The 25,756-nt window shown below is 40.2% G+C and overlaps 1 protein-coding gene across 1 annotated transcript; it reads left to right on the forward strand.

Annotated features, from left to right (window-relative positions):
• Positions 1-550: 550 nt before the first annotated feature.
• Positions 551-25,312, forward strand: TBPL2 (TATA-box binding protein like 2). Its single transcript, XM_087952419.1, has 7 exons — positions 551-3,259; positions 5,535-5,956; positions 9,348-9,435; positions 16,150-16,241; positions 20,357-20,524; positions 22,618-22,712; positions 25,201-25,312. Exons 1-7 carry the CDS (start codon positions 3,209-3,211, stop codon positions 25,278-25,280), a joined length of 996 nt encoding a protein of 331 aa, XP_087808545.1. The 5' UTR covers positions 551-3,208; the 3' UTR covers positions 25,281-25,312.
• Positions 25,313-25,756: the final 444 nt, after the last annotated feature.

Consider the following 25,756-nt stretch of genomic DNA (forward strand, 5'->3'; position numbering starts at 1 on the left):
CAAATCCCCAACACATTTCATTATGATATTCTCATTTAGAAATGATATGGCCTGTCAAATTCCAAAAAAAAATTAAAGGGTCCCAAATCAATGTGTCTGCAAAATATGGTTGTATCTCTGCTTTCACTGTAGAGTTCTAGGCCTACGGAATCGTTTTTCTTATTACTTCCCTCTGGTTCTGCTATCCTTTTTTTTTTTTTTTTGGTGGGGCCAAGTTGAATAAAATTTGTTTCAAGCAACATTTTGTAGAATTTATTGTTGTTTCTTAATCAACTTTAAATGTAACAGATTCTACCTTTTGTTTCGGGGGGGAAACTTGAAAGATGGCATATAATACCATAATTTCTTCTTGAGATGGAAATACTGTACTATAGGTGCAGTAAAATCAGTAAAGGCAATGTCAAACTACGTATCTTTTGTTGCCAAGAAAATTACAGGTAGCCCTCAACTTATGACTACAGTTGATTCCAACTGTTGATAAGTGAGGCGTTCCTTAAGTGAGTTTTGCCCCATTTTATGACCTTGCCATAGTTGTTAAGTGAATCATTGCAGTTAAGTGAATCTGGTTTCCCCATCGTCTTTGCTTGTCAGAAGGTCACAAAAGGGGATCTCACGACCCCAAGATACTGCAGCTGTCATAAATATGAGTCAGTTGCCAAACATCTGAATTTTGATTATGTGACCGTGGGGATGCTACAATGCTTGTAAATATGAAAAATTGTCATAAGTCATTTTTTCCAGTGCTGTTGTAACTTCGAATGGTCAGTAAACAAACTGTTGTAAGTTGAGGACTACCTGTATTCAACAAAACTGGGAAGAATTCACACTGAATCACCTTCACAAATAAAGACAGTTTCCTTCTCACATTTTTTCCATAATAGGAGAAGGAAGTAAAGCTATGTAAAAAGAAAAAGACCACATTCTTAGCACAAGGAAACAAGTCTATAACCTTTGTTATCCTGATCTATACCTGTGTCAAACCATGATTTTGGGAAATAATATAGCATGCAAGCATTGGATTCATATCTTGCGATAAGCCACAATTTGAAAGAATTACACATCTAGCCCTGTAACGCAGAGGGTTGATTTGACAAATTATGATTGACAAATAGTGGCTACCATTATACAACTTACTAATGCAAACTTAAATCACTTTATAGCTTAATGTGGTGTGTAGATGTAAATTCTTTCTTGCCTTGACTTTTTCTGTGAAAAGTCTTGTTGGCCTGGACATCTATTTCACGTATTTCCAATTGACTTGATCCTATTTTCTATGTTAAAAGAAGCTGAAAATGGTATAACTGGTACATTTTTAGAGAATTCTAATATTTAAGCTTACTAACAGTTAATTTTTAAAGCAATACATTTTTAGAGAATTCTCATATATGTGGTATATGTGGTAATCTGCAGGCACAAGGCACACCCAGCCATGCACATTGACAATGCTGTTCCCTCTCCTAGTAATCCCAACGCAGAAGGAAGTACAACCCCACTCCTCACTTGATTTACCAACATTTCTTGCCCTGTTTCTAGAACAGAGGTCTCCAAAGGTGGCAACTTTAAAACTTGTGGACTTCAACTCCCAGAATTCTGGCTGGCTAGAAAATTCTGGGAGTTGAAGTCCACAAGTCTTAAAGTTGCCAAGTTTGGGGACCCCTGCTCGAGAAGGTCATGTTTTGGCAAGACCCAGTAACCACAGAATCCTCTCATTTCAAAAGCCATTTGGTGTCACAGAGTGACTGAAGGCGGAGTAGTCCAATAGCACTAGGCTAATGTTTGTTAAACAAAGGACAATTGGTTGGGTTCATAATGCTAAACCGCATAATCCCAGCAAAAGGTGCATTTGGTTTAAGACTCCTAAACTTTTTGCAGTCACACCTCCCTTTAGTGTCATCTTAATGTATAAAATTTCCCCAAAAATCCAAATACACATGTATATATGTGTCATACAGTATATCATATTCACATCACATTCACTAAAACACAAAAGATAAAAATACAAAATGTGAATTATAAAATGTGACTTATAAACATATGTCTAGATTACAGATTTAATTTTTGCTTCATTTGTCATAACCGGGAAATCAAAGTCTCCATTATAGATTCTATTTTGGCATTCTGTCACTCTATATTGGATTGTTTTTTCAGCCTCCCACACAATTTGGTGATGATATTTTGCCCCACTTATAGAGGGCATCTGCACATCTACCATAGTACCAATTCAGTTCAGTGTTATCCATAACCAAACACCAAATGAATACAAATTAACAATGAAAATACAGTGAAACTTTGGGAAAGGTAGATTTATTATATTGTAGCTAAAAGATTCTTTACACCTCCCTAAAGTCAGTCTGTACCTCCCCTACAGTGTGTTCCTGGAAACCCTGGTTTAAGGTTTTCCTGACAGGTTCTACATGATCCAAATCACACTTTGAAAATGGATCAGTGCTCAGGGCTTGTGTTTTCACAGGTACTGACCCACAAGTTGCCAATTAAAATTTAGCTTAGTGTGTTGTGTAGTTACTCTAAGCAACATTGCATCATACATACTCAAAATCCTGATTCAGTTAATTATAGCCAACCTGTTGGACAAATATATCAATTATTTTTCCTGGGAAAATCCTACAGAATTAATGTCTTCATTCATTCAAAGCAGGATTCAGCAACTTGAGCCCTTAGGGCTGCATGGAGGCCTACAAATAACTCCTTTCTTGTAGCCCACAAGCCACTATTGACTAGAGTTGCCAGAAACTGGAGTTAAGATTTTTGAGATAGAAAAAAGACAAAAATTGCTATCTATTCTACAGTATCATCTTAATTGTCAATAAAACAAAGAAACAGTCAATAAACTCCTATTGTATAACTTAAATTTACAACATTAAATGCAACTCTTGACCAATAAAATACTGCCTACTTCTTTAAGGGATCCACAAAACTTCCTGAAGCAGCACACAGGTGATTCTAATGCCCCAATTTTAATGAAAGAACGCTTGATTCTCTTCTCAGATAAAGAGGTCCATACTTCATTCAGCTGGTTGGAGTAATTCAGGCTTAAAGGTAGAAAGATAATGGCTGCAGTTGACTTTCTTTTAGACTAGCAATTTTTAACTTCTCTGTACTCTAAAAGGGTTTTAACTTGGTGACTGAACAAGAAACAGAGCAGGATTGAATTTCTTGTTAATTTACTCAGTACTATTAGAAGCCATCCATGGATGGGGAATTCTCATTGGAAAGCTACCTAGATGAGTGTTTAAGCCAGGTAAAGTCAAGGTTGTTAGTTTAGGTTAGTGTAAGGGTGACTGGTGTATCTTTTTGTGCTTGTGAATGGGGAACTGGTTGATTACCTTTTAATGTATTTTATTGTGCTAATCCTAAATGTATATTACTAATTTAGTATATTTTGTGAAGCCATAAAAATCAATTATGTATAAGTGGTGTTATATGAACTTACACCTTTCTCTAATGTAGTCAGTTATTGTTTGGAGAGAATTGCATATTTTTCTATAGCCAGGAAATTCCAGAGTTACACATTAACTGTACATATATATCTCCTTGCAGTTAGTTATCTTGCCAATAATACCAAAATGGTATATAAAACCAATAAAAATGCTATATAAAACTAATAGCAAAGGGTTCAGTTTGCCTAAAAGAAATCATTAAATTTGATTGGTAATACTTGTTTGTTTCTTGTTCTGAAGGTGCAAATATTCTGCTTGAATAAATTTAGCAAATATCTGTGTGACATTCTCAGCCTATTATACAGGTAATCCTGGACTTAGTTCATTTAGTAATCATTCAAAGTTACAATGGCACTGAAATATGTGGCTTAGGATCATTTTTCATAGTTACATTTGCAGCATTTCCCATGGTCATGTGATCAAAATTCAAATGCTTGGAAACGGGTTCATATTTATGACTTATGCTGTGTCCAGAGTCATGGGATCACCTTTTGCGATCTTCTCACAAGCAAAGTCAATAGGGAAACCAGATTTACTTAACCAGATTAAGTACAGTGATTCACTCAGTCACTGTGGCAAGAAAAGTCATAAAATGGGGCAAAACTCACAACAGATATTTTGGACTCAATTGTGGTTGTAAGTCGAGGATTGCCTGTATTGGCAGGCAGCCTGTAAGGACAATGTGCCTATTTTATCTTATTTATTCTATTTGTATATATGTGTTGTAGTAAGATAATTCTGGATAAGTGTTACTAAATGGCAAACTGCATTGAGGGGTGGTGGATTGTCTATTAAATTAACATCAAGACGGAAGATTTAAATTGGGGTTTTGCTGAATCATTATCATTTCCCATTGTTCCACTTGGCACCATAGTTTCTGAGACAGTTCATGAGTTTTAGCCAAACAAAAACAAAGTGTTGACCCAAACCACCAAGGGAACTTCCTAGTTGACCCCTTTCTTGAATAATAGATTTTGAGGAAATTTTCTTCCTCAAAGGTAAACAAGTTTTATTTATTTAGAGCCAATTGTCAGATTTACACAGTGCACTAAGCCATAAATTGCTTTTCCCAAGACTGTTTAAAAGCTCAGAATTGATTGTCAGATTTACACAGTGCACTAAGCCATAAATTGCTTTTCCCAAGACTGTTTAAAAGCTCAGAATTGATTTAAAGCACATAATATGCTAAACCATATATCATGGTTTCCATATCACTGTAGATGGAGTTGTGTTGGTCTATGGTGACGAGAAATGAGAAAGAGTTTGGTAGTGATTTTTCTAACACTTTTTATTAAAAGACATGCAATTTCATGAGCTGCTGTCCGCTTGGTTAGATGTAGAGAATGGCTTCTTCTATCTTTATTTCATCCGATGAATAACCAGACCCTACAACTGATGAAATAAGCAGCAACTCACAAAATCTTATGCCTTTTAAGAAGTATTAGAAAAAGTACTACCAGTATTCTGATTTTTTAAAATCACAACCTAAGGTTGTCAAGCGTGCCTAATAAGAATAAATAAGAAATTTCTCTAGCAGGGTATTTTAAAAATAACACTGATCTCTTCTGAGTTCATGGAATAAATAAATAACTTAGTTTGCTCAGCCCATTTGCCTACATGTAAAAATTAGGAGATTCATGGAATTTGCTTCCTAATAAATGTGCTTAGAATTATAATACTGTAGAGAGATTATTCAAGGGAGAAAAACAGTATTTGTTTTTCTGATTCATTTTAAAAACAATGCCTTTTCCATCCTAAGTAAAGGCATAAAGCTGTTTATTAGTCTTATAATTAAACATGAAAATAATTTGCTATTGCACATATTGGTAAAATTTCTCCACATATCGAAAACCTGAGGTTGTTCAATGAGTTTCGGCCTGTGGTTTGCAAGCCTGACTTTGAGTTTTACTACTGCACATTTTAAATAAAAACCTTTCATTTACTCTTGTTTTTTTTTTTTACAACAATCAAGGCCAAGTCATTAAATACCATGCCATCAATGTAGTCCCATAAGGAAATGATGGTGTTTTTAAGGGAGTGGTTCTCTGTAGGACTTTGTGTATCCATAAAGTCAAGGTGCCTGAAATATTTTTTGCTCCTCTGTCTTTGAAGGATGATCTTCCATCAAATAGCCCTCAAATGTATTCTCCCCTGAGTCTCTTGGAATCAGATTTGCCCATTTCTGTCATTCCGGGCACATTGTTTACTCCTCAGCCTGACCAAGGCAAAGACTTATCTTCAGTAGATCTCAGCTTCCTGCCAGATGATTTTGGACAAGATGACGAACATTACAACAACAACAACATGCTGGAAGACTATCAAGGTCCTCAAGACAGTGGAATCTTCTCAGAGGACAGTGGAGGGTCCCAACAGAAGGATGAAAACACAATTCATCCATCCTCTGATTTTTCTGGGATGTGTCCCTCCATGGCCCCCATAACTCCCATAACTCTTGTGTCCCCCGCTACAGAAGCTTCTGGCATTGTCCCACAGTTGCAGTAAGTTTTACTAAAAAGCTAGCTGATTTGGTACATTGGTAGTTGACACATTTTAGTCAAGCATGTAAATGAAAACCCAATTAGTGGGAGTAGCTAATGATTTGGTGGAATATTCAGTCCTAGAATATTGAATAATTGAGTAAGCTATGATTAAGTCAAGCTTATGGCATGGAGAAAAAGGCAAATATGCATTTAAGTTTCCTAGACAACCGTACCAAAGTGACTTGCCATTAACTTTTTCCAGGATGACTATCTTCCCAGTTTAGCATACAGCTCTGATATTCCCAGGTAATCTGTCCAAATATAAATATAGCATTTTCTATCATATTATTGGAAACATAACTTGAGAGCTATAGCTTTTCAGCATATAATCAAGACTAAATTTGAAGTGATAAGAAAATCCAAGTATAAAGCAGGATTAGAGCCATATTATTAATTGGATGAGTAGATGGGAATGGATTTTAAAACCTAATATAAGTCATAGAGAGACCTGCATTTCCATCATCCCCCTCCCATCAGTTTGCAATTCATTTTTTAGTAAAAGTCGCTTTTGATGGTTATTCACATATTGTGACTAAACAATGCTTTTCTATTTCTATTCTTTTTTTATATACGTACTGTATAGAATGAGCCACTCTTGACTGGTTTCACATGCTATCTAATCGAAATTAGATTGTGACTTACAGCAATGTGTGATGCCAGACTCATTGATACATGCTTAGAACACTTTTCTAGTTTTTTCCTAGTTCACTTTCAACTGAAAGTAGTAGAACATGGCCTGCTATTTATTAGCTCAGTGGCAGCATCTGCTGAACCTTGTGCTGTAAACTAGATTGGGAAACTGGGGAAAAATAAATCTGGAAGAGGACATTGTCTCAAAGAGCCAGGTTTGACTAAAGGGAAGGAAATATTAGCATTAGAACCCACAAGACTCTTCAAAGGTAGCAAGGTGTATCCATGCCATAGTTGTGCCACTATCATGAGGGCTCAGTTGGGCTTTTTATTGGCTGAGTAAGGATGTTTTGGTGGCCTGCCAACTTTATTTAAGCATTTGATGTGCCTTTTTATTATGTTCTGAGAGTTAAAGAAATTGTAAAATGTTTTAGCAATCAAAGTAAACCTTGAGCCATTTCATAGCAGGCAGGAAGCATAGCCTCTCCCTCTTACTAAGATAGTAAAATGGGCCAGAAGCCATGGCAAATAAATTTGCTAAGAAGAGTTGACAGAAGGAGTTGACTATGGAGTTTTTGGTGCTATTTGAGCTTGATTTGTTTGCTTGCAGGGTTTCATTACCCAACTAAGTAATATTGATTGCTGAAGGGGATGTGTTCTAGTCTTTTTGTTTTCTAAGGGACAACATTTTCTCTATCAGCCAGCACTCAGATAAACAGACATCAATATTAGGTAGACAAAAGGCAAGGTATTCCACAAAAACTAGCAAGGCAAGCTATAATATATAAACAAGCAGCAAACCCTACACTAACTCACACTGCAGATGTTACCTAATTGGGTAGGAGTGGGCTGGGGTTTGCCAAATTGGGAAACCACATAGGGACACATCCACAAAGCAAATATGACAATCTACATCTAAATTTCAGAAGCAACAGAACAAAACTACACACTCGGAATTGAGAACAATTGTTCTCATTTCTTGCTTTGAGAAAACCCATTTTGAAAAATGAGAACAAGATTCAGATTTCTGTAATGGACATATTGGGTAAAAGTTTTTTTTTCTATTTTATTACTCTCACAGGCTGAGGGCATCAAATTATCTGTTGCTGCTAAATTCTCTGAATCTGATGGAAACCAATCATCTTCAAAAGATAACAGGGGAATTTTTAATAAATATGGAAATTTATTAAGCAGCTTTGCATGCAAAAATTGCCAACTGTAAAAGCATACAATATTTTTGAGACATTTATAATAACGCAGCAGCATCATGTCCATCATGTGATTTAAAAAAAGAGTTTTCCAGAATTGGGTGGCCAATTCTTATAAGACAAAGTAACAGACCTACATAAAACAAAAGTGTTTTTTGGAGTGAACTATTTTTTGAGTTTTTCAAACTACCCATTTTTCTAGTGCCTACTTTTTTTAATCCAAACAATCCTGGGCTGTTCCACCATTGTCTATTTCTTACCCTCCTCTTCAAGCAGATAGCAAGTATCAAATCTTTTGGCCTCTTGATTTTTTCACAGCATGATTCAGCTGCACATCCTTCATCTTTAAGGCTGTTTTTCCATGTTTTTAGTTGTTTTGACATACCCTTGGTAATTGCAGGGTGGGGAGAAGGTAGATCTTGCTCACCAGCTGGCCTAAATAATGACCTAATGAAGGTGTCCACACTCCTTCCCTTCTGATCAAGATGACTCAGTCAGTCAGATGACCTCCCAGTCTAGCCATCCAGAATCCTGTATAATTACAAAGAGAGAAAGATTAAGATGGGAACCACTCAATAAAACCAGTCATAATTCTTTTCATTTTTTCTTTATCTATCCTTTGATTCTTTTTTCTTGTAATTAAACATTATAATTAAAAATGTTTTTTTTTTTTTTTTTAAAAAAAGAGAGCTATCAGAAAGCAAAAAGACAGATCAGTAGAGTCAAATTTTGGGTTATGGTTACCAACAATTCTGTTGGGGACCAGACACTGTTAATCATATCTTTAGATTCAGCACACTTTGTGAAAATATTAAGCAGTATATGTGGTGTTTTTTTTACCTTGACTACAATAAAAACTACTAAGAAAACCCCAACATGGGAAAGTGTATGCTGTAGATACTAGAACACCCTCAAGTCTAGCCCCATTGCTATGTACCAGTTTTTGTGTTGGCAGAAAAACAAATCAGCAAGAAATTTGCTTTCCTTGTTGCTGGTCCCAGTTTTGTCATTAGAAAAAAGGGACAGACATGTTTATGCCACAGTTACACATAAGTAGGGAAATGCTGTAAGAATCAGATAGCCCTAAATTGTCAGAGTTTATTATCTCTAGATCAGGGGTCCCCAACTCCTGGTCCATGGAGTGGCACCTGTCCGCGGCATGCCAGATACCTGTCTACGCAAACAAGCAAAGCCCCATCCATGGGATGCAGGCAGCACACAGACCAGGCCTCTTCTGGCCCACGGAAAAATATCTCTCCACGGAACTGGTCCCCGGTGTCCAAACGTTTGGGGGCCGCTGCTCTAGACAATACAGTATAAATACAACTATACCCAAATAATACAATGTACTACTTGTGTTTTTAATGAAACAATAAAATAATATTTTAAAAAAAGAATTCCAGGGCCTGGAATAAGAAGAAAAATGAAAAAGAAGCTGTTTTTACTTATGTTATTGCACTCCTTTTAAGTAAAGTTCCTAAAGGCTTTTTTTGTTCCTGTTACTCTGCCAGGAACATAGTAGCCACTGTAAATTTGGCTTGCAAATTGGACCTAAAGAATATAGCTCTTCATGCCAGAAATGCAGAATATAATCCAAAGGTAAGTACTAGTTCTCTCTCTTGTCTAAGGATTTTTATTTCCACCTCTGAAGCTGCTTCTCTTCAAAATCTGACCTCTATAAAGATGTTCCAAGCAATTCCTTGGCCCAAATACACTCTCTTTAGTTTGCCTTTTCCAAGGTCGCTTCATAATAGTATCCTGGCCAGTGAAAGTCTACTTAGAATTGCCATGCTATGTTTGCTCATTTCTTATCTATATTTACCCTGCTATTCTTCTGTTATAGAAGGCCGCCTGTGGAATGCAGGACACACACCTGACAATCCCATCCCATCATCTCCAAGCCTTGGCTAGCATACCACACTGAGACCTCAAAAGATATGCTTGCCCAAAGCAGTATTTTTGAGAGTCTGGAAAGTCCAGTTATATTTTATAAACTATCTAATGTTTTTTCTTTGAAGACATTTTGCTTCTCATCCAAGAAGCTTCTTCAGTTCTGAGAACTGAAGTTCTGAGAACTGAGAACTCAGAGAGCTGAAGATGCTTCTTGGATAAGAAGTGAAACATTTTCAAAGAAAAAAACAAGGAAGTTGAGTTGTCTTTTGGAAAAACCACTTTGGAACATCCTGCCCTGCCCTTCAAGCCAGGCATATGCAGCCCTTACAGTTTCTACATTGTTAATGAACGTGACTGAGCAGTGGGTCTCAAACTCCTCCCCAGCAAGCCAATTCACACTGTTCCTGTTTCTTGCTTTGGTGTAGTTAGTAGCTTGATAGTTCTTGCTGTAACTACTAGGAAACACCACATTTGGCATCATCCCATTAACTTTGGACTCTCAGAGAAATTTTAATGTTTCCTGGTAATTAAATGATATCCTTTGGGTGAGTAGCATAGAGGTATCTGACTAGATATTTCAAGCCCACCAGTGATTAAGAAAATAAAACTTTATTTTTTGAAATAAATAAAATATAAAAGCCCTAAAAATTCCAAAAGAAAATACAGTATTCCGAGCAGATGACAAGATGGGGATGGAGTGCTACAAATGAGATGTTGCAGATTAAATTAACAGACTATCAGAAGATTATAAATAAAAGTGATAATTTCCTGCCTATCTAAAGAATAGTCAGCAAAATTGAGGTTATGTATTTCCTAACTTTGAACAGAGAACAATAATGTTAGATGTTTGTCTAATTAAATGTCAGAACAAAGAAAGAAATCAGACCTAATGTAAATTTGGCTACATTTGGTGCCTATTTAGAACTAGACTTCTCTTGAAAACAGGCAATGCCTTGGTCTCAATTAGCTGGATAGTCCTCACAGGCCTGCTAAGTTCAAATATATCAGGACATTAAAATAATTTAAATAGATAAAAGGCTACATTCACATTTTATAGACTTTATTGACAATGTTTATAAGTTATATTTTATAAAGAGAGACCTATTTATGTAAGATCTTTCCCAGGCCAGTAAGGTCACTTGCAGCTACTGAAGCAATCTCAAAATAAGGATAGAATGGGAAGAAAAATGTTTATGGTTCTCAATAAATAAACTAGCTTGGTCTAGGAATCAAGGCAAGAAAGCAGGAGTTTATGAGTTCTAGTCCTTCCTTAGCCGTGAAAGCCAGCTGGGTGACCTAAAGCCAGTAACTCAGTCTCACCCCAACTCACCTCACATGGCTGTTGTTGGGACAATAGAAAGAGGAAGGAGTATTGGATATGTTCGCCACCATGAGTTATTTGTAAAAAAATAATAGCAAGGTACAAATAAATAGACATTCATACAATGAGTAATATAGTTTAAAAGTGTTCTGTTGTGGAACAAAGACAGACTCAAGACCAGAGTTGAATTCAGCTCTTTATTAACTGTCAGTAACTTCAACTAAACTCGAGCCGCGGCAGCCTCTTTTATAGCGGCTGCTCGCGGCTCGCGGCCAATGGCATCATTTTAAACCTCCCGCTGTTTGGCGGACCAATCGCAACAGTTGTTAACCACCAATCGCTATGCGGCAGTGGTAGTCCAATCAGAACGTAGTATTACGAGTATGCAAATGTCTATATACAACACCCCTCCCCTCTTGGTTTGGTCCAACTCTACGTTATGTAGTCACGTAAGTAGGTGGGGCTTTTATGGTTCCTACTTGACCTGCGCAGTTCAGTCTCGGTGTTGTCTTCGGTCGGTTCGCATGGGATCGCTGTCTCTCCTGTCCTTCTCCCTGGAACCTCCTGGAAGGGTGAGTCAGCCATGCCGCTTCCGCCTGGTCTCTTCGGGCTGGTTGGGTCGGCTTCGCCGCTCCCTCCTGGCTTGCCCGGGCAGGTCGAGTCGGCTCGGCTGCTTCTTCCATGGGTAGTCTCCAGCTCCTTTCTTCCGAACTCGCCTGCAGGTAAGTAGTTTTTATTTTTTGTTGGGCTTTCTGTGCTGGTTGGTGGTTCATTTTTTGTTGTGTTAGTGGAGGGTCTTCCCTCTCTTTATTGTTTGAGGGTTCCCCCCCTCTCTGGTTTTATTATTATCTATTGGACTTTGTGTATGGGCATGTTCTATGTCTCGGGGTGTGTCGGTGATTCGTTCTAGAGTTCGAGACCATAGTTGGTCTATGTGTCTCTTCCAGGTTCTGCCGTCCGCCGTTTCTAGTCAGTATGACCGGGGCCCTGTTATTTGTATTATTGTGGCCAGCAGCCACAATGGGTCCCCAGTAAGATTTTTTGCGTATACCAGGTCGCCTGGTATAAAGGTGCAGTACTTACTGGAGGAGTCTGGTGGCTTTTCAGAGTTGTAGGTGGGGTGCAATCTATCCAAATGTGTCTGCAATTTTCTGCCCATTAAAAGTTCAGCTGGACTCTTGTTAGTTGATGTGCTCGGTGTTATATGTGTCAAGTTATCAAGTGTCAAGTTTTTCTAATGCCTCTTTCGTATATCAAACCATGCGTTCCACCCGTCCGTTTGAAGCCAGGTGAGCTGGCGCTGTTAGGGCATGTCGTATGCCCTGTTCTGCGAGGAATTGTTCAAAAGCTAAGGCTGTGAACTGTGGGCCATTGTCCGAAACTAACAAGTCCGGTAACCCATGCGTAGTGAAAAGTTTTCTTAGTTGTTTGGTGACGGCTTCAGTCGTCGTGGAATTCATGATGCTGACCTCCAACCAGTTTGAGTAGGCATCGACAATGATTAAAAATGTATATCCTTTTGTGGGTCCGGCAAAATCTATGTGGATCCTCGACCAGGGGCCTCTGGATGTCTCCCAGTTGAGGACCGGTGCTGGAGGGAGGGTAGGTCTGGACTTCTGGTATTTATTGCATGTTGACACCCATGTTTCAATGTCTTTGTCCATCCCTGGCCACCAGACGTAGCTTCTGGCCAGGGATTTCATTTTTACGATACCCGGGTGTCCTTCATGTAACATGCTCAGTACTTCTTCCTGTAATCTTTGAGGAACGACAACTCTATCCCCCCACAGTATACATCCCTTTTCAGCTGACAGCTCAGTTTGCCGGGTTCTGAAGGGTTTAAAGGTTTCGTTCTTATCGTTTTCCAGCCAGCCCCTCCCTACCCAGTTCAGGATTCGGGCCATCAGTGTGTCTTTTGTGGTTTACTTTGAGATGTCTGCTGCGGTGATAGGCAGGTTCGGTAATGTTTCAATTTGTAGAGTGGATGTGGTAGGAGCTGGGTCGTCATCCAGATGTGGTAGAGGTGAGCGGCTCAGTGCGTCGGAATGGGGTATGGCTTTTCCTGGTCAGTGGACGAGCTTGTAGTTGTAGGCTGCAAGGAATTCCGACCACGTCATCCTTGGCGACAAGATGTTGGGGGTGGCTCTGTTTTCCGCCAGGATTCCCAACAGTGGTTTGTGGTCAGTAATTAAAGAAAATGTCCTACCATAAAGGTATTCGTGAAAACGTTTGACCCCTGATATGGCGGCTAAGGCTTCTCTATCCAGTTGGCTGTAGTTTCTTTCGGCTTTTGACAGCGTTTTGGAGTAAAAGGCGACCGGTGCCTCTCTGCCATCGGGTAGTGTGTGGCTAAGTATGGTGCCCACACCGAATGGTGATGCGTTGCAGGTGACAGTCAGTGGCAATGTGTCCTTGTATTGGATTAATACAGATTCGGACGTTATTAAGTCTTTAACTCCCTGGAATGCGGCTTCTTCTCGTTGGCCCCAAGCCCAGGTGGCTTTTTTATTGAGTAGTCTGTGTAGTGGTTCCGCTATTGTTGCCTTCTGCGGCAAAAAGACATTGTAAAAATTAATGAGTCCCAAAAATGCCTGTAAGTCTGTTTTATTTTTGGGTCTAGGTGCTTCTTTTATAGCTCTTTTTTCCCCCGGTGGGGTGGATCCCTGCTTTATCAATAAGGTATCCCAGGAACTCAACCTGATTTGTGACAAGTTGGCATTTTTCTTTTTTGACCTTGAGTCCTGCTTCTCTAAATCTTTGCAAGACTTCCCTCAACTGGTCTTTTAGTTGCTTTTTATTTCCGGCGGATACCAATACATCATCAAAATAAGGGACCACCCCTTTTAGTCCTTGTAGGAGGCGCTCCATCAGGCTTTGGAAAACGCCTGGGGCCATGCTGACACCAAATTGCAGCCTGTTGCATTTGAATGCCCCCCTATGTGTTACAATAGTCTGTGCCTCTGCCGTCTCGGGATCGACCAGCAATTGTTGACATGCTTGCGCGAGATCGAGCTTTGCAAAAACTTTTCCTCCCCCCAACGAGTGCAAAAGGTGCTGAACTACTGGAATGGGGTATGCGCTCTGCTGCAATGCGTGGTTTAGGGTGGCCTTATAGTCACCACAGATGCGCACGGACCCATCTGGTTTCACGGGGGCCACAATCGGGGTTTCTCATCTTGCGTGGTCGATTGGCTCTAGTACCCCTTGTGCGATGAGTTTGTTCAGCTGCTCATCGATTTTTGGCTTTAAGGCAAAGGGGACGCGTCTGGCCTTTAGCCAGATGGGGGCTACGTTCGGGTTCAGACTAAATGATATAGGGGTCCCACGGTACTTGCCTAGCGTCCCGTCGAATACGTCCTGGAACTCCTTCATCAGGCTTTCTTCCCAGTCCGTCTCGGTGACACTGTTGATTCCTGTCACCTCGATCCCCAAGGGTGCGAACCATTCTAACCCAAGCAGGCTGGGGCGATCTCGGTCGACAATTGTCAATGGAAGGACCTCAGTATGTCTTTTGAAATTTATTTTGAAATGTCCCAATCCAACTACCGGAATCTTGTTTCCTTGGTAGTCTTTTAACGTCAGGCTTTGCTCTTCAAGTTCTTTTCTTTGTATGTCTGGTATCAGGTTTTTTATGGTGTTCCATGACACCATTGACAGATATGAGCCGGAGTCCACCTCCATCTCATATGGTCGTCCTTCTATTTTAACGTTTATGCGAACCTTTCTTGCATCGGTTGCTCTGGCATTTCCAATGATGATTGTTTGGTGTGTTTCTTCTTTTTCGTTGATTCGCTTACTTCTGTTTTCTTAGCTCCAACGACTCCCGGTCTGTCTCTCTCTAGTTCTGAGGGAGGTGCTGCCTCGTCTTTTAGGACTATAGCTCTTTTTGTTTCGGCAGACCCTTGCAATGTGCCCCCTTTTTTCACAGTGTCGGCAGATGGCGTCCAAGAAACGGCACTCAGAACGCGGGTGGTCTCCTCCGCATCCGGCACACTGAAACTCAGGCTTCCTTTCTCTTTTTTCTTGCCGGTTTCGTACCGACTGAAGCCTATGTATTTCCTCGTCTTCGTCCTCGGTGTCGGGCGAGGAATCGATATCTTCATAGTGGGTGGTTGCGGTAGTGTGTTTCTGAGTACCTTCTGCTTTCTTTTCTCGGCTTTGGCTTGGGCTGCTCTGCATTTCTCGATTAGCCGTATTCATTTGTCGCATTGTAGCCACTGATTTCTTTGCTGCTTCAGCTGTGGTGGCTTCAGCGATAGCCTCGTTCACGGTGATGTTGGGTTGGTTCAGTAATTTGCTTTGTAATGTAGTGTCTCTCAACCCGAGGACCACGCGGTCTCTCATGGCTTCGTCCATGTTGAGGAATTCGCATGCTCCTCCAATGTCCCTTAGGGCTGCTACGAAATCCCCGATACTTTTGCCTTCTCGTTGATCTCGTTTATAAAATTTGTGTCTTCGGATGAGGTTGGACACAACCGGCGCATAATGGGCTCTCAGTATCCGGTTCAAATCTGGCCATGCCATCTGCTTAACATCATGAGGTTTGGCCAATGCCTTGGCCATTTTGAAGATAGTAGGGCCGCAGTGCGTTAGGAATACGGCTCTCTTCCTCTGGTCAGTGATTCCTTGCAGTTCGTTACTCTCCAGGAACATAAGAAACCTGTCAATATATGACTCCCAGTCCTCTTCGGCTGGGTTGAACGGTGTGGGTGGCGAGTTATTGCCGGCCATCTCATCGATTGCTCAGTTCTTGTTGCCACGTGCTTACAGTCTCTTTCTTCTCGATCCCACCTTCGTCGCCAGTGTTCTGTCGTGGAACAAAGACAGACTCGAGACCGGAGTTGAATTCAGCTCTTTATTAACTGTCAGTAACTTCAACTAAACTCAAGCCGCAGCAGCCTCTTTTATAGCGGCTGCTCGCGGCTCACGGCCAATGGCATCATTTTAAACCTCCCGCCAATTGGCGGACCAATCGCAACAGTTGTTAACCACCAATCGCTATGCGGCAGTGGTAGTCCAATGAGAACATAGTATTACAAATATGCAAATGTCTATATACAACAAAAAGGATTTTAAATTTGGATTTTTCTGAATTTTAGAGATTTGCTGCTGTAATTATGAGAATTAGAGAACCAAGAACAACTGCCCTTATATTTAGTTCTGGTAAAATGGTGTGCACAGGAGCCAAAAGGTAGGACTGCTAAGCTTTACAAGATTCCTCATCTAAAAACAGGATTGTTGTGATATAAGGCTAATGTGATTGGTTCAGACCATTAACACTCCATCTAGTTCAGACTGGGCATCAGAAAAGGGGCGTTGGTATTTACCTGATACGCCCATTATCGGTGAGCTGCGACGAGCATCCACAGTGTGGGAGGTGCTTAGTCTCTGCTCGGATAGGCTGGGCTTAATTGAATAGGACACTGTTACTCTTCCCTGGCTCCTCCCTAGTGTCCCCCAGTTTTGGCGAAGACAAGGTGATGCAACCCCCATCCTCTTAATTGTTCTGTTTGTGTTGTTTTTTTAAAAAAACTTATATCCAAATTAGTCGTTGGCCGAAACAGGACCCTACCAGACGGATATTGAGTGGGGCTGGATGCTCGTCGCAGCTCACCAAGAATGGGTGTACCAGGTAAGTACCAACGCCCCTTCTCCATTGAGTTGCTCTGAGCATCCAGAGAGTGGAACATACCAAAGCTTGGCTTGTCCTATGGGAGGCTCTCCGTCTGAGTTGGAGCCCCCCCACTGTCCGAGTGGACTCATTGTAACACCCTCCTACCAAAAGAGGATTCAGCAGAAGCAAATACATCAATTTTGTAATGCCTAATGAAAGGCGATGGGGAGACCCATGTTGCCGCTCTACATATTTCTGCTATAGGAGCTTGCATGGCCCAGGCTGCTGAAGTTGCCACGCTTCTTGTTGAGTGGGCCGTGATGCCCCTAGGCACAGGCAGTGATTGAGTCTCGTATGCCTTGGCTATCGTGGCCTTCAGCCACCTGCCTATAGTCGAAGGGGAGACCTTCTGCCCCTGAGAAGTTGGCTGAAAAGATACGAAAAGAGCTTCAGTCATTCTGAAAGGAGCCGTTCTATGTAAGTAAGTACGGAGAGCTCTGCAGACATCCAGTCGATGCCATTGATGCTCTAGGCCCTAAGAAGGTCTGGGGCAAAAGTTACAGAGAACTAGTTCTTGTGACCTGTGGAAGGCAGAATTGACTTTAGGAGTGAACGTGGGGTCTGCTCGAAGCACCACTCTTGTCAGTATGGAATATACAGAGGTGCTTTCGGGCCGATAGAGTCGCGATTTCTGATATACGTTGTGCTGATGTTATAGCCATGAGGAAAACTACCTTGTATGTGGGAAAATGGAGGCTAGTAGTTTTCAGGGGTTCAAATGGACTCTTCGTGAGTGCTGTGAGGACCTTGTTAAGGTCCCAAGTCGGGTAATGATGCACCACTGGCGGACATAAATTTGTGGTGCCACTAAGAAAACTCTTTATCCTTGGGTGGTAGGAGATGGATGGTAGACCTTCCCAAGTCACCACTGAGGCAATAGCTGCCACTTGTTGTCTTAAAGTGTTTGGAGAGAGACCCCTGTCGAGACCATCTTGGAGAAACTCTAAAACTTGTGCAACTGATGGTCCACCTTGGATTTGGTGCAACATTTGAAGAAGATAGTCCATGTGGCATTATATATATGGCTCATAGAAGGGCGCCGAGCTACTTGAATGGTATTAATCACCCTGGCCGAAAAATTCTTCTTTCTTAGATGTTGCCACTCAACCTCCAAATGGCTAGGTGAAGCCATTGAGGATCCGGGTGCTGGATAGGTCCTTGGGTGAGCTGAATTTTGTGCGGTGGAATTTTCCATGGTTCTTCTGTGGACAGGCCCCTGAGATCCATAAACCATGGCCTCCTGGGCCAGTAGGGTGCCACCAAGATCAGGTCCGCTTTCTCGTCCAGTAGTTTTTGTACCACCTTGGGTATCAATGGGAGAGGCATATAGGGCCACCGGCAAAGGAGGGCGTTGATGTTCTCCGCTCCCTGGGATGGGTATCTTGAAAAGAATCTCGGGAGTTGCGAGTTCAGGGGAGAAGCGAACAGATCTAATCTCTGGACTGCCTCTTGAAACAGGTCTGGATGCAGACGCCACTCTGATTGGTCGATCGTGGCCCTGCTTAGCCAGTCTGCCTGTGTGTTTGTCAGGCCGGAAATATGCTCTGCTCTGATAGAGGCTAAGTTCCTTTCTGCTCAAAGGCACAGTCTCTCTGCTTCCCACATGAGATGTTTCGAGTGGGTCCCCCCCATCTGTTAATATGTGCTTTTGTTGTGACGTTGTCTGTCAGTATTAGTATGTGTCTCCTTTGAATATGTGGGAGGAAACTGCAAAGGGCCAGGTGGACTGCTCTGAGCTCCAACCAATTTATGCTGTTCGATTGCTCTGCAGTTGACCAATGCCCTTGAGTCGAGAGGGATTGGAAATGAGCTCCTCATCTGAACAGGCTGGCATCCATGGTTATGGTGTGAGTCTTTGGGGCTCTTCCAGTGGGCAACCCTCATTGATGGCTGGAACTGTCCACCACTGTAGAGATAGCCAGACTTTTGTAGGAACTAACACTCTGGTCCTGGAATTGCTTAGTCCTGATCTTTGGAACGGAAGCAGATACCATTGGAGTGATCTAATGTGAAATCGAGCCCAAGGAACAATAGAAATACAGGAGATCATTTTTCCCAGTAGTTTAGACAAATCGGCTAGAGGAACCCGTTTGAGGAAAGCTGCGTTAAGCTGCGTTAAGCTTTGAGGAAATTAAAGCCTCTCACAGGAAATGTGAAATTCAGGAATATGGCCACATGATGCAATGTGGACAAAATGGCGAAGTCCTGTAAATTGCACATCAAAAAAGACCATTGCCCAACTTTAAAATTGCGCCGGCTGGATTTTTGTTTTGGCGCCCACACCACTATAACCTTTGTCGCACAGTCGTTCAAAAGGGCACCAAAAAACGGATACTGTGCGACTGAGCGATGAAGAGGGGACCAGAAGGGCTCCACCACCCCCGCCCCTGTGTATCCTAGGGGAGGAAAGGCCACTGGAGAAGGCAAGTAGGAACCAAATGAGCGCGCTATCTTAAAAGCAGCTCAAATTTCGAATCGCAATGGCAAGACAGAAAATATTCAAAGAGTGGCAACCGCGATCTCTGGGGGAAGCGTGGCTGCCGAAAGATGAAGCAAATTACGATTGCTATGGGCGCCAATGTGGCCCGATCGTCAAAACAATCTGCTTCGTTCTGACTGCTTTCTCACTCTCTTTTTTCTTTTTACCAAATTGCTGTCGGAATTGAGAAAGACGGTCAAAGAATTTAGAATACTGACTAGCTAATCAAACCTGAAGTGTTCCTGCTCCGGCCAAGGATAAGCTTCCTATCACACCAAAGGCTGAGCTAAAACTGGGGATGCTAGGGAGGAGCCAGGGAGGAGTAACAGCGTCCTATTCAATTAAGCCTATCCGAGCAGAGATTAAGCACCTCCCACTCTCTGGATGCTTGGAGCAGCTCATTGGAGAACACTCTAATCATCCTAAGAAACAGCCAATGTCTTTGAAATGTTTTTTAAGGCAGTAAGTACATGTAGATTTATTGCATTGGTAATTGTTTCATTTATTTAGTGCAACAAGACCAATTAATGTAAACTATACAGCCCTTGGAAATTCCACATTTAGAAAAAATAGAATTGTTTTTGTAATATTCCAGCATACTATGATATACTACCAAAGTTAATTAATCTTCCCAAAGCTGGTACTTACCAGGTGTGTTGAACTACAGTTCCCACAGATCACTAGCTAGCATGGACAGTGACATGGTTGGCTGAGTATGAAAGGATCTATACTGGTGGTGCCCATTTAACAACTGCAATTGGTTTCAAGAAAATAGCTTGGAGTCATGTGCAATGGAAAATGGCATAAACTTGATCTCCCCCAAAGTCCATGAGGCCTTATCTGGTCATTCCCATGAGAAGATAAGCAATCTGGTGAGATTTTTGTAACATAGGCGATAAATAATAAAGTCACTGACTGAGGTTATTTGAGTAGTTCTGGTTGCTGGTGCCTGATAGCACTCCAATATTTTTTTTTGTTCAGTAACAGGAAACTCTGATAGGTATTACTAGCAACTGTGAGGTAGGAAAAACCTTCAGAAGCCAAAATAACAGGTTGGGAGAATACAGGCGACTAAGAGAATTGAAATTACTCACTCTTGTCTTAAAGCTTTGCTGGTTGGCTTTGTTTTCTAATGCTTGTTGTAAATTTGCAGCGAAGAGCAGTCGCGACTGGCAGCTAGAAAGTACGCTCGCGTGATACAGAAGCTCGGATTTCCTGCAAAATTCCTGGATTTCAAAATACAGAACATGGTGGGAAGTTGTGATGTGAAATTTCCCATACGCTTAGAAGGATTAGTTCTAACTCATCAACAATTCAGCAGGTATGTCTCTCCCCATGTGTGTGCAAGGGGAAAAGGTACCCGGAAGACTTTGGCTTCCATCATAAGCCAAATGGCCACTCACTGGCAGTTGAGATGGTGGGAACTGTAGCTTGGGACCTAAAGTTGGGAAAGGCAGATGAATATCAAAATAGTATTTCTACTGATTGTTCAGATAGGTTGGCTGAATGGTTTTGGGAGGCTGTTGAATTCTGGAACCTGTGCCCTTTTGCTTCAGATCTAAATACTGGCATTTGAATTTTTTGCCGTTCTGTGGTGCATATCATGAAAGAGCTCATGGCATCAACTAGCTGTCTTCTAAGAGAAAGCAGTTATATTTATCCATGCAAAACTGTTGCCCCGTTGCCCCATTAATGATCAGTTTGGAAACTCGTGATTCAATTATTTTTTTCAGGATCTGAAAGATCTCTCAGGTTTGTGTTGTTTGCTGATTATTACAACAATCAGAACTTGATGCCAGAAAAACTCTGGGTTTCCTTACCAATCGAAGTGTAAATACTTATGTTGGCTGAGTCTGATGGGGTTTTTATGAAATATTTTGAAATCATCATTATATTTTGTTTTTCTCTGCATCTCATTTAGATTTGTTCCAAGAGAATCATATAAAATCAGATAGGATTTCACCAACTAGCATTACTTACTTGGGACACTTGTTTTGATTTATATCCCACTTTTCTATTCAGTTTGAGTTCTCAGGGTAAAATATTGGATAGGTGTTGCTCATTTTGAGCAAGAAGCATGTGTGGTAATTGGGGTGTGAGCTATGAACATTCTAGAAAAAGGCTGGCCATTCCTAATTTGCAACTTCAAAACAGCTATTACCAGAAGACAACTAGTTTGGATATTCCTGACCATCCTTCTATCTTTTCAAGACATTTTAACAACCTTTTATCTTTCTCTTTTTAATGGGAAGGTGAACGTATTGTAACATTTTTAATATTGTAATTTTAATATATTGTTATATTATTATTATTATTATTTGAACATATTGTAACATGTTTTAACTTTTTAATGGGAAGGTGAACGTAAGAATGTATTCAGCTCCTGTGTGTGACTCATCAAAGCAATTGCATCTGTTTCCAGGACTGCAGATACCACCTTAGAAAAGAGACTTTATATTGTTACTAGGGTTGTGTAATGCTTCAGACTGTAATGGAAAAGGTGCTTCAAAACATTAAGAAGTGCAAATGCAACCTCTGCAACTGATTAAAGCAGCCATATCCTTTTTCTAAGGTGGTACCTGCAGTACTGGAAACAGATGCGATTGCTTTAATGAGTCACACACAGGAGCTGCATTTACATTCTTCATGCATTACAACATCCCATCTTCTGTTTTATTTTCTTAGTTTGGAAGTATGTATGGGGCTCAGATATATTACTTGAAATATAAATTATATCTGAGGGTTGCTACTTTGCTTTATAGTGCACAGTTACCAGTGTTCAAAGCATATTAAAAATTTGATAGAGCTGAAAATATGGATGGCACTAAGAAACGTGAGCCAGCATGACCAAAGCAAGCTGTGTACAAAACATGAACCCAAGGGTATATAAGAAATTTTCCATACAGAAAGACTGTATTCGGGGGAAAATGCAGTGATACATTAGTGCTCAGCTCTTTGGAAACTGGTATTCAATGCATTTTGACATAAAGTTTGTCCTGGTACTCATCATTTGTTTGGTACTCAACGCACAAGCTAGACCTTGTCGGTATTGGTGTTTTTTTAAACGTGTTTTTGAAAAGAGATATCCAGTTGATTTAATTAAAAATGCAAACCCCCTTTTGTAATAATGCAAATTGATACCTGATTAGAACTATAAAAATTGAAGTACAAACATTTTTACGTGTAATTTTTGCTTATTAAAGAGCAAACTAAGGAATTAGAATGTCATTGATAAAGGGAGTGGGACAGAATAAAGGTTAACAAAAAGGAGCTAGTAGCAGGGAAGAACAGACTGTATTTTTTAGGCACTGGAAATTTCAAAGCTATTTTTAAAAAAAGAACTCTCTGAAAGATACCTTGTTGGTTCATAGATAGTAAATTTTGTCTATTTTAATTTTTTTCTGAAAATTGTAGTTATGAACCAGAGCTGTTTCCTGGGCTTATCTACAGAATGGTCAAACCAAGAATTGTACTGCTTATTTTTGTGTCTGGAAAAGTTGTTTTAACTGGTAAGTAATTAAGTTGTATAAAAGCAGTCTATTTCTGCATCACTGACACATACACAAACATTGTAGGCATATCTGTCTATCTAGCATTACTGTTATTATTATCAAAATTTATGTGCTGCCAAACTCACGGTTCAAGGAGACTGTTGGAGCTAGATGAAGCTATTCTTTTAGACTGGTGTTTCTCAACCTCAACAACTTTAAACTAGATACTGTTTAAAGTTGTTAGATACTGTAGTTGAACTGGCTAGGCCAATTCAATGGGAGAATGCAGTCCTACACAGGATAAGGCACCAAGTCATGTAGGATTTTATAAGTTAGTTACAGCACTTTAAATAACCCCTTTAAGACTTGTTGGCAACAAGTACAGGTTGTTGGTGCGATGTGTTCCTGTTGAGGAGCCGTGGTTGAGGAGCCGTGGTGATGCAGTGGTTAGAATGCAGTATTGCAGGCTAACTGCATAATGCCAGAAGTTTGATCCTGACGGTTCAAGGTTGACTCAGCCTTCCATCTTTCCAAGGATCCAGAGTGTTGGGGGGCAATATGCTGACTCTGTAAACTGCTTAGAGAGAGTATAAAGCACTATGAAATGGTATGTAAGTCCTGCTATTGACAAACATGCACACAAATAGCTGTGTTCTGAATCAACTGCTGCTCAAAAGTGACTTTCAAAGGTAGCCCACGTTGAGCACATTGCAGTAACCCAAGAAGGTGGTGATGAGGGCATGAGTTATTGAAAAAAGATCCTCCCACTCCATTACGTTGGCAACTGGTTCACCAATCAAAGTTGAAAAAGTCCATCCTGGCCACAGCCTCCACCTGCTGTTCTAGCGGAACTGAGTCTAGAACCCCAAGTCACATTACCTCTTTCAGGGTAGTGGCATCTCATGAAGAGACATCTCTGGAGCAGACAATAAATCCTGATGGAAAATAGTAACTCCCATTTTACTAGGCTTCAGTTAAGCCCATCTTCTCCCATACAGACTTTAACAGGCTAACATGGGGTAACAATGTAAAGTTGGCCATTATCATTATATTAATATAAACTTCCAAAGTTTGGATTATCTCTTCCAATGGCTTCATATGAATGTTAAATAGGAAGGACAGAGGACTGACCCTTGGGGAACCTCCCAAACCCACACAGAGGAATAGCCATTGGGCTGATCTTTCCTATCCCCCCAATTGGAACTGTTCACCAAGAAACATTGTAACACAGTGCCCCCAATCCCCAACCATGGAGAAAGCATACCATAGTTGGTTTCAAAGGCCAGTGAGAGTTCTAAAAAAAACTATGATAGATCTGTTTCCTACTTCATAACAAATTCACAATGAAATAGAGATGAACATAAAATTCTTCACATTGGAAAAAATAATAACGGTAGATAACAAGGTTAATTAGATTAGAGCATGTGTAAAAAGGAACTTCTACTTGTAGTTGATCACAAGCTGAATATGAGTCAGTAGTACTGTATGATGTGTCTGCTGACTTTAAAATGTGTAATTGTATGTTGCATCAGTAAAAATATAATTTCTAGATTAAGGGATGTAATCTACTCCATTCACCATTAGTCAATACACACTGAGTGCCTCAACAGTTCTGGACATTGCTCTGGGATAGGTGCACAGAAGAGCAACTCTTGCCTTACAAGGGGAGATTGTAGAAACTCCATGTTTAGTTTGAGAGAAGGCATCAGAAGAGAGTTTCAATTTCCATCATGTCAAAGAACAATTCAATTTAAGCTTCTGAGGATCTACTTATCTCCAATAAAGTCTACCTTCCAGTAAGATTGAGCCGAGTGGATACACTCTAGGTCAGGGGTGTCCAACCTTGGCAACTTTAAGACTTGTGGACTTCAACTCCCAGAATTCCTCAGCCAGCTGGCTGAGGAATTCTGGGAGTTGAAGTCCACAAGTCTTAAAGTTGCCAAGGTTGGACACCCTGCTCTAGGTCCTTTCAGTTCAAAAACAATGTTATCTACTGGGATGCGGGTTTCTATATTGCGCCTGGCTGTTCTCTGGAATTGCTCCCAGGCCTGGAAGGATAGGATGGCTAATGAGCCTTTCCCACATTTTGGGGGACATTGTATTTGTCTATCTGGAAGTTCAGGATTTTTCATGATTTTCTTTCTGTTTTTGTCTTTTAATTTTATCATGTATGCCATCCAGAGTGATCTGGAATCAGGCAGCCTCTAAATTTAATAAAATAAATAAAATGATAATAAATAAGTCATGGAAGTCCCCGAATGCAGGATACAGAATAATAATCTTAAGTTCAGGAAAGCACCCTCCTATTATTAGGAACACTTTTAATTCTATTAAATTAAAAGCATTTTAATTTATCTCATCATGCAGAGCTATATATTTTATACAGAAGTCCAAATGAATTCCATGATTCCCCAAGTTAGTGGTACAGAACTGCAGGTTATGAACATATTTTTGTAGTAGGATGAAATTACATGTAGTTAAAACTAATTCTAAAATTATTTTTTAGGTGCCAAAGACCGTTCTGAAATATATGAAGCATTTGAAAACATATATCCAATTTTAAAAGGTTTCAAGAAACCCACTTAAGTTATTTTTTGAAAAATTATAAATGAAAAACATGTATATATTCTATATGATCTAATATGTCAAACCTATACATAGTAATTGAATGACATACCTTCTTTCCTTAGTTTTCTCATTTAATTTATTAGATATTTGTAAATATAGTCCAGAAAACATTTGAATATTACTATTCAAGTACATAAAATTAATTAAAAAAGTTATGTAAGTTTTAGATTTTAGTAGCATATTGAAGATCATTTAAAATAGTTACGTGAACTCCATGTAAGTAATTTGCATAAAACTAAAATATACAATGATTTATTTAATGCTAAATAAATATGTAATTTACCTAAGCAATTGATTGTAAACTGCCTAGTGTTTTATTTGGTTTTGATTTCAATAAATATTAGAGATCATCGCTTACCATGTGTAACTTGGGCCATTTAATAATAGTTATTATATATTGGCCATGTCATCTTGGTTGCAATTTCACTGAGTTC

The sequence above is a fragment of the Notechis scutatus genome, chromosome 1 (genome assembly GCF_049901735.1).
Source record: "Notechis scutatus isolate UNSWTSFEM ecotype Mainland chromosome 1, rNotScu1.2, whole genome shotgun sequence".
NCBI lineage: Eukaryota > Metazoa > Chordata > Lepidosauria > Squamata > Elapidae > Notechis > Notechis scutatus.

Coding starts and splice junctions, on each gene's coding strand:
- TBPL2 (XM_087952419.1), top strand. CDS start 3,209: ATGGATGGGGAATTCTCATTGGAAAGCTACCTAGATGAGTGTTTAAGC. Junction 9,436..16,149: donor ATGCAGAATATAATCCAAAG/GTAAGTACTAGT, acceptor TCTGAATTTTAG/AGATTTGCTGCTGTAATTAT. Junction 20,525..22,617: donor ACTCATCAACAATTCAGCAG/GTATGTCTCTCC, acceptor TGAAAATTGTAG/TTATGAACCAGAGCTGTTTC.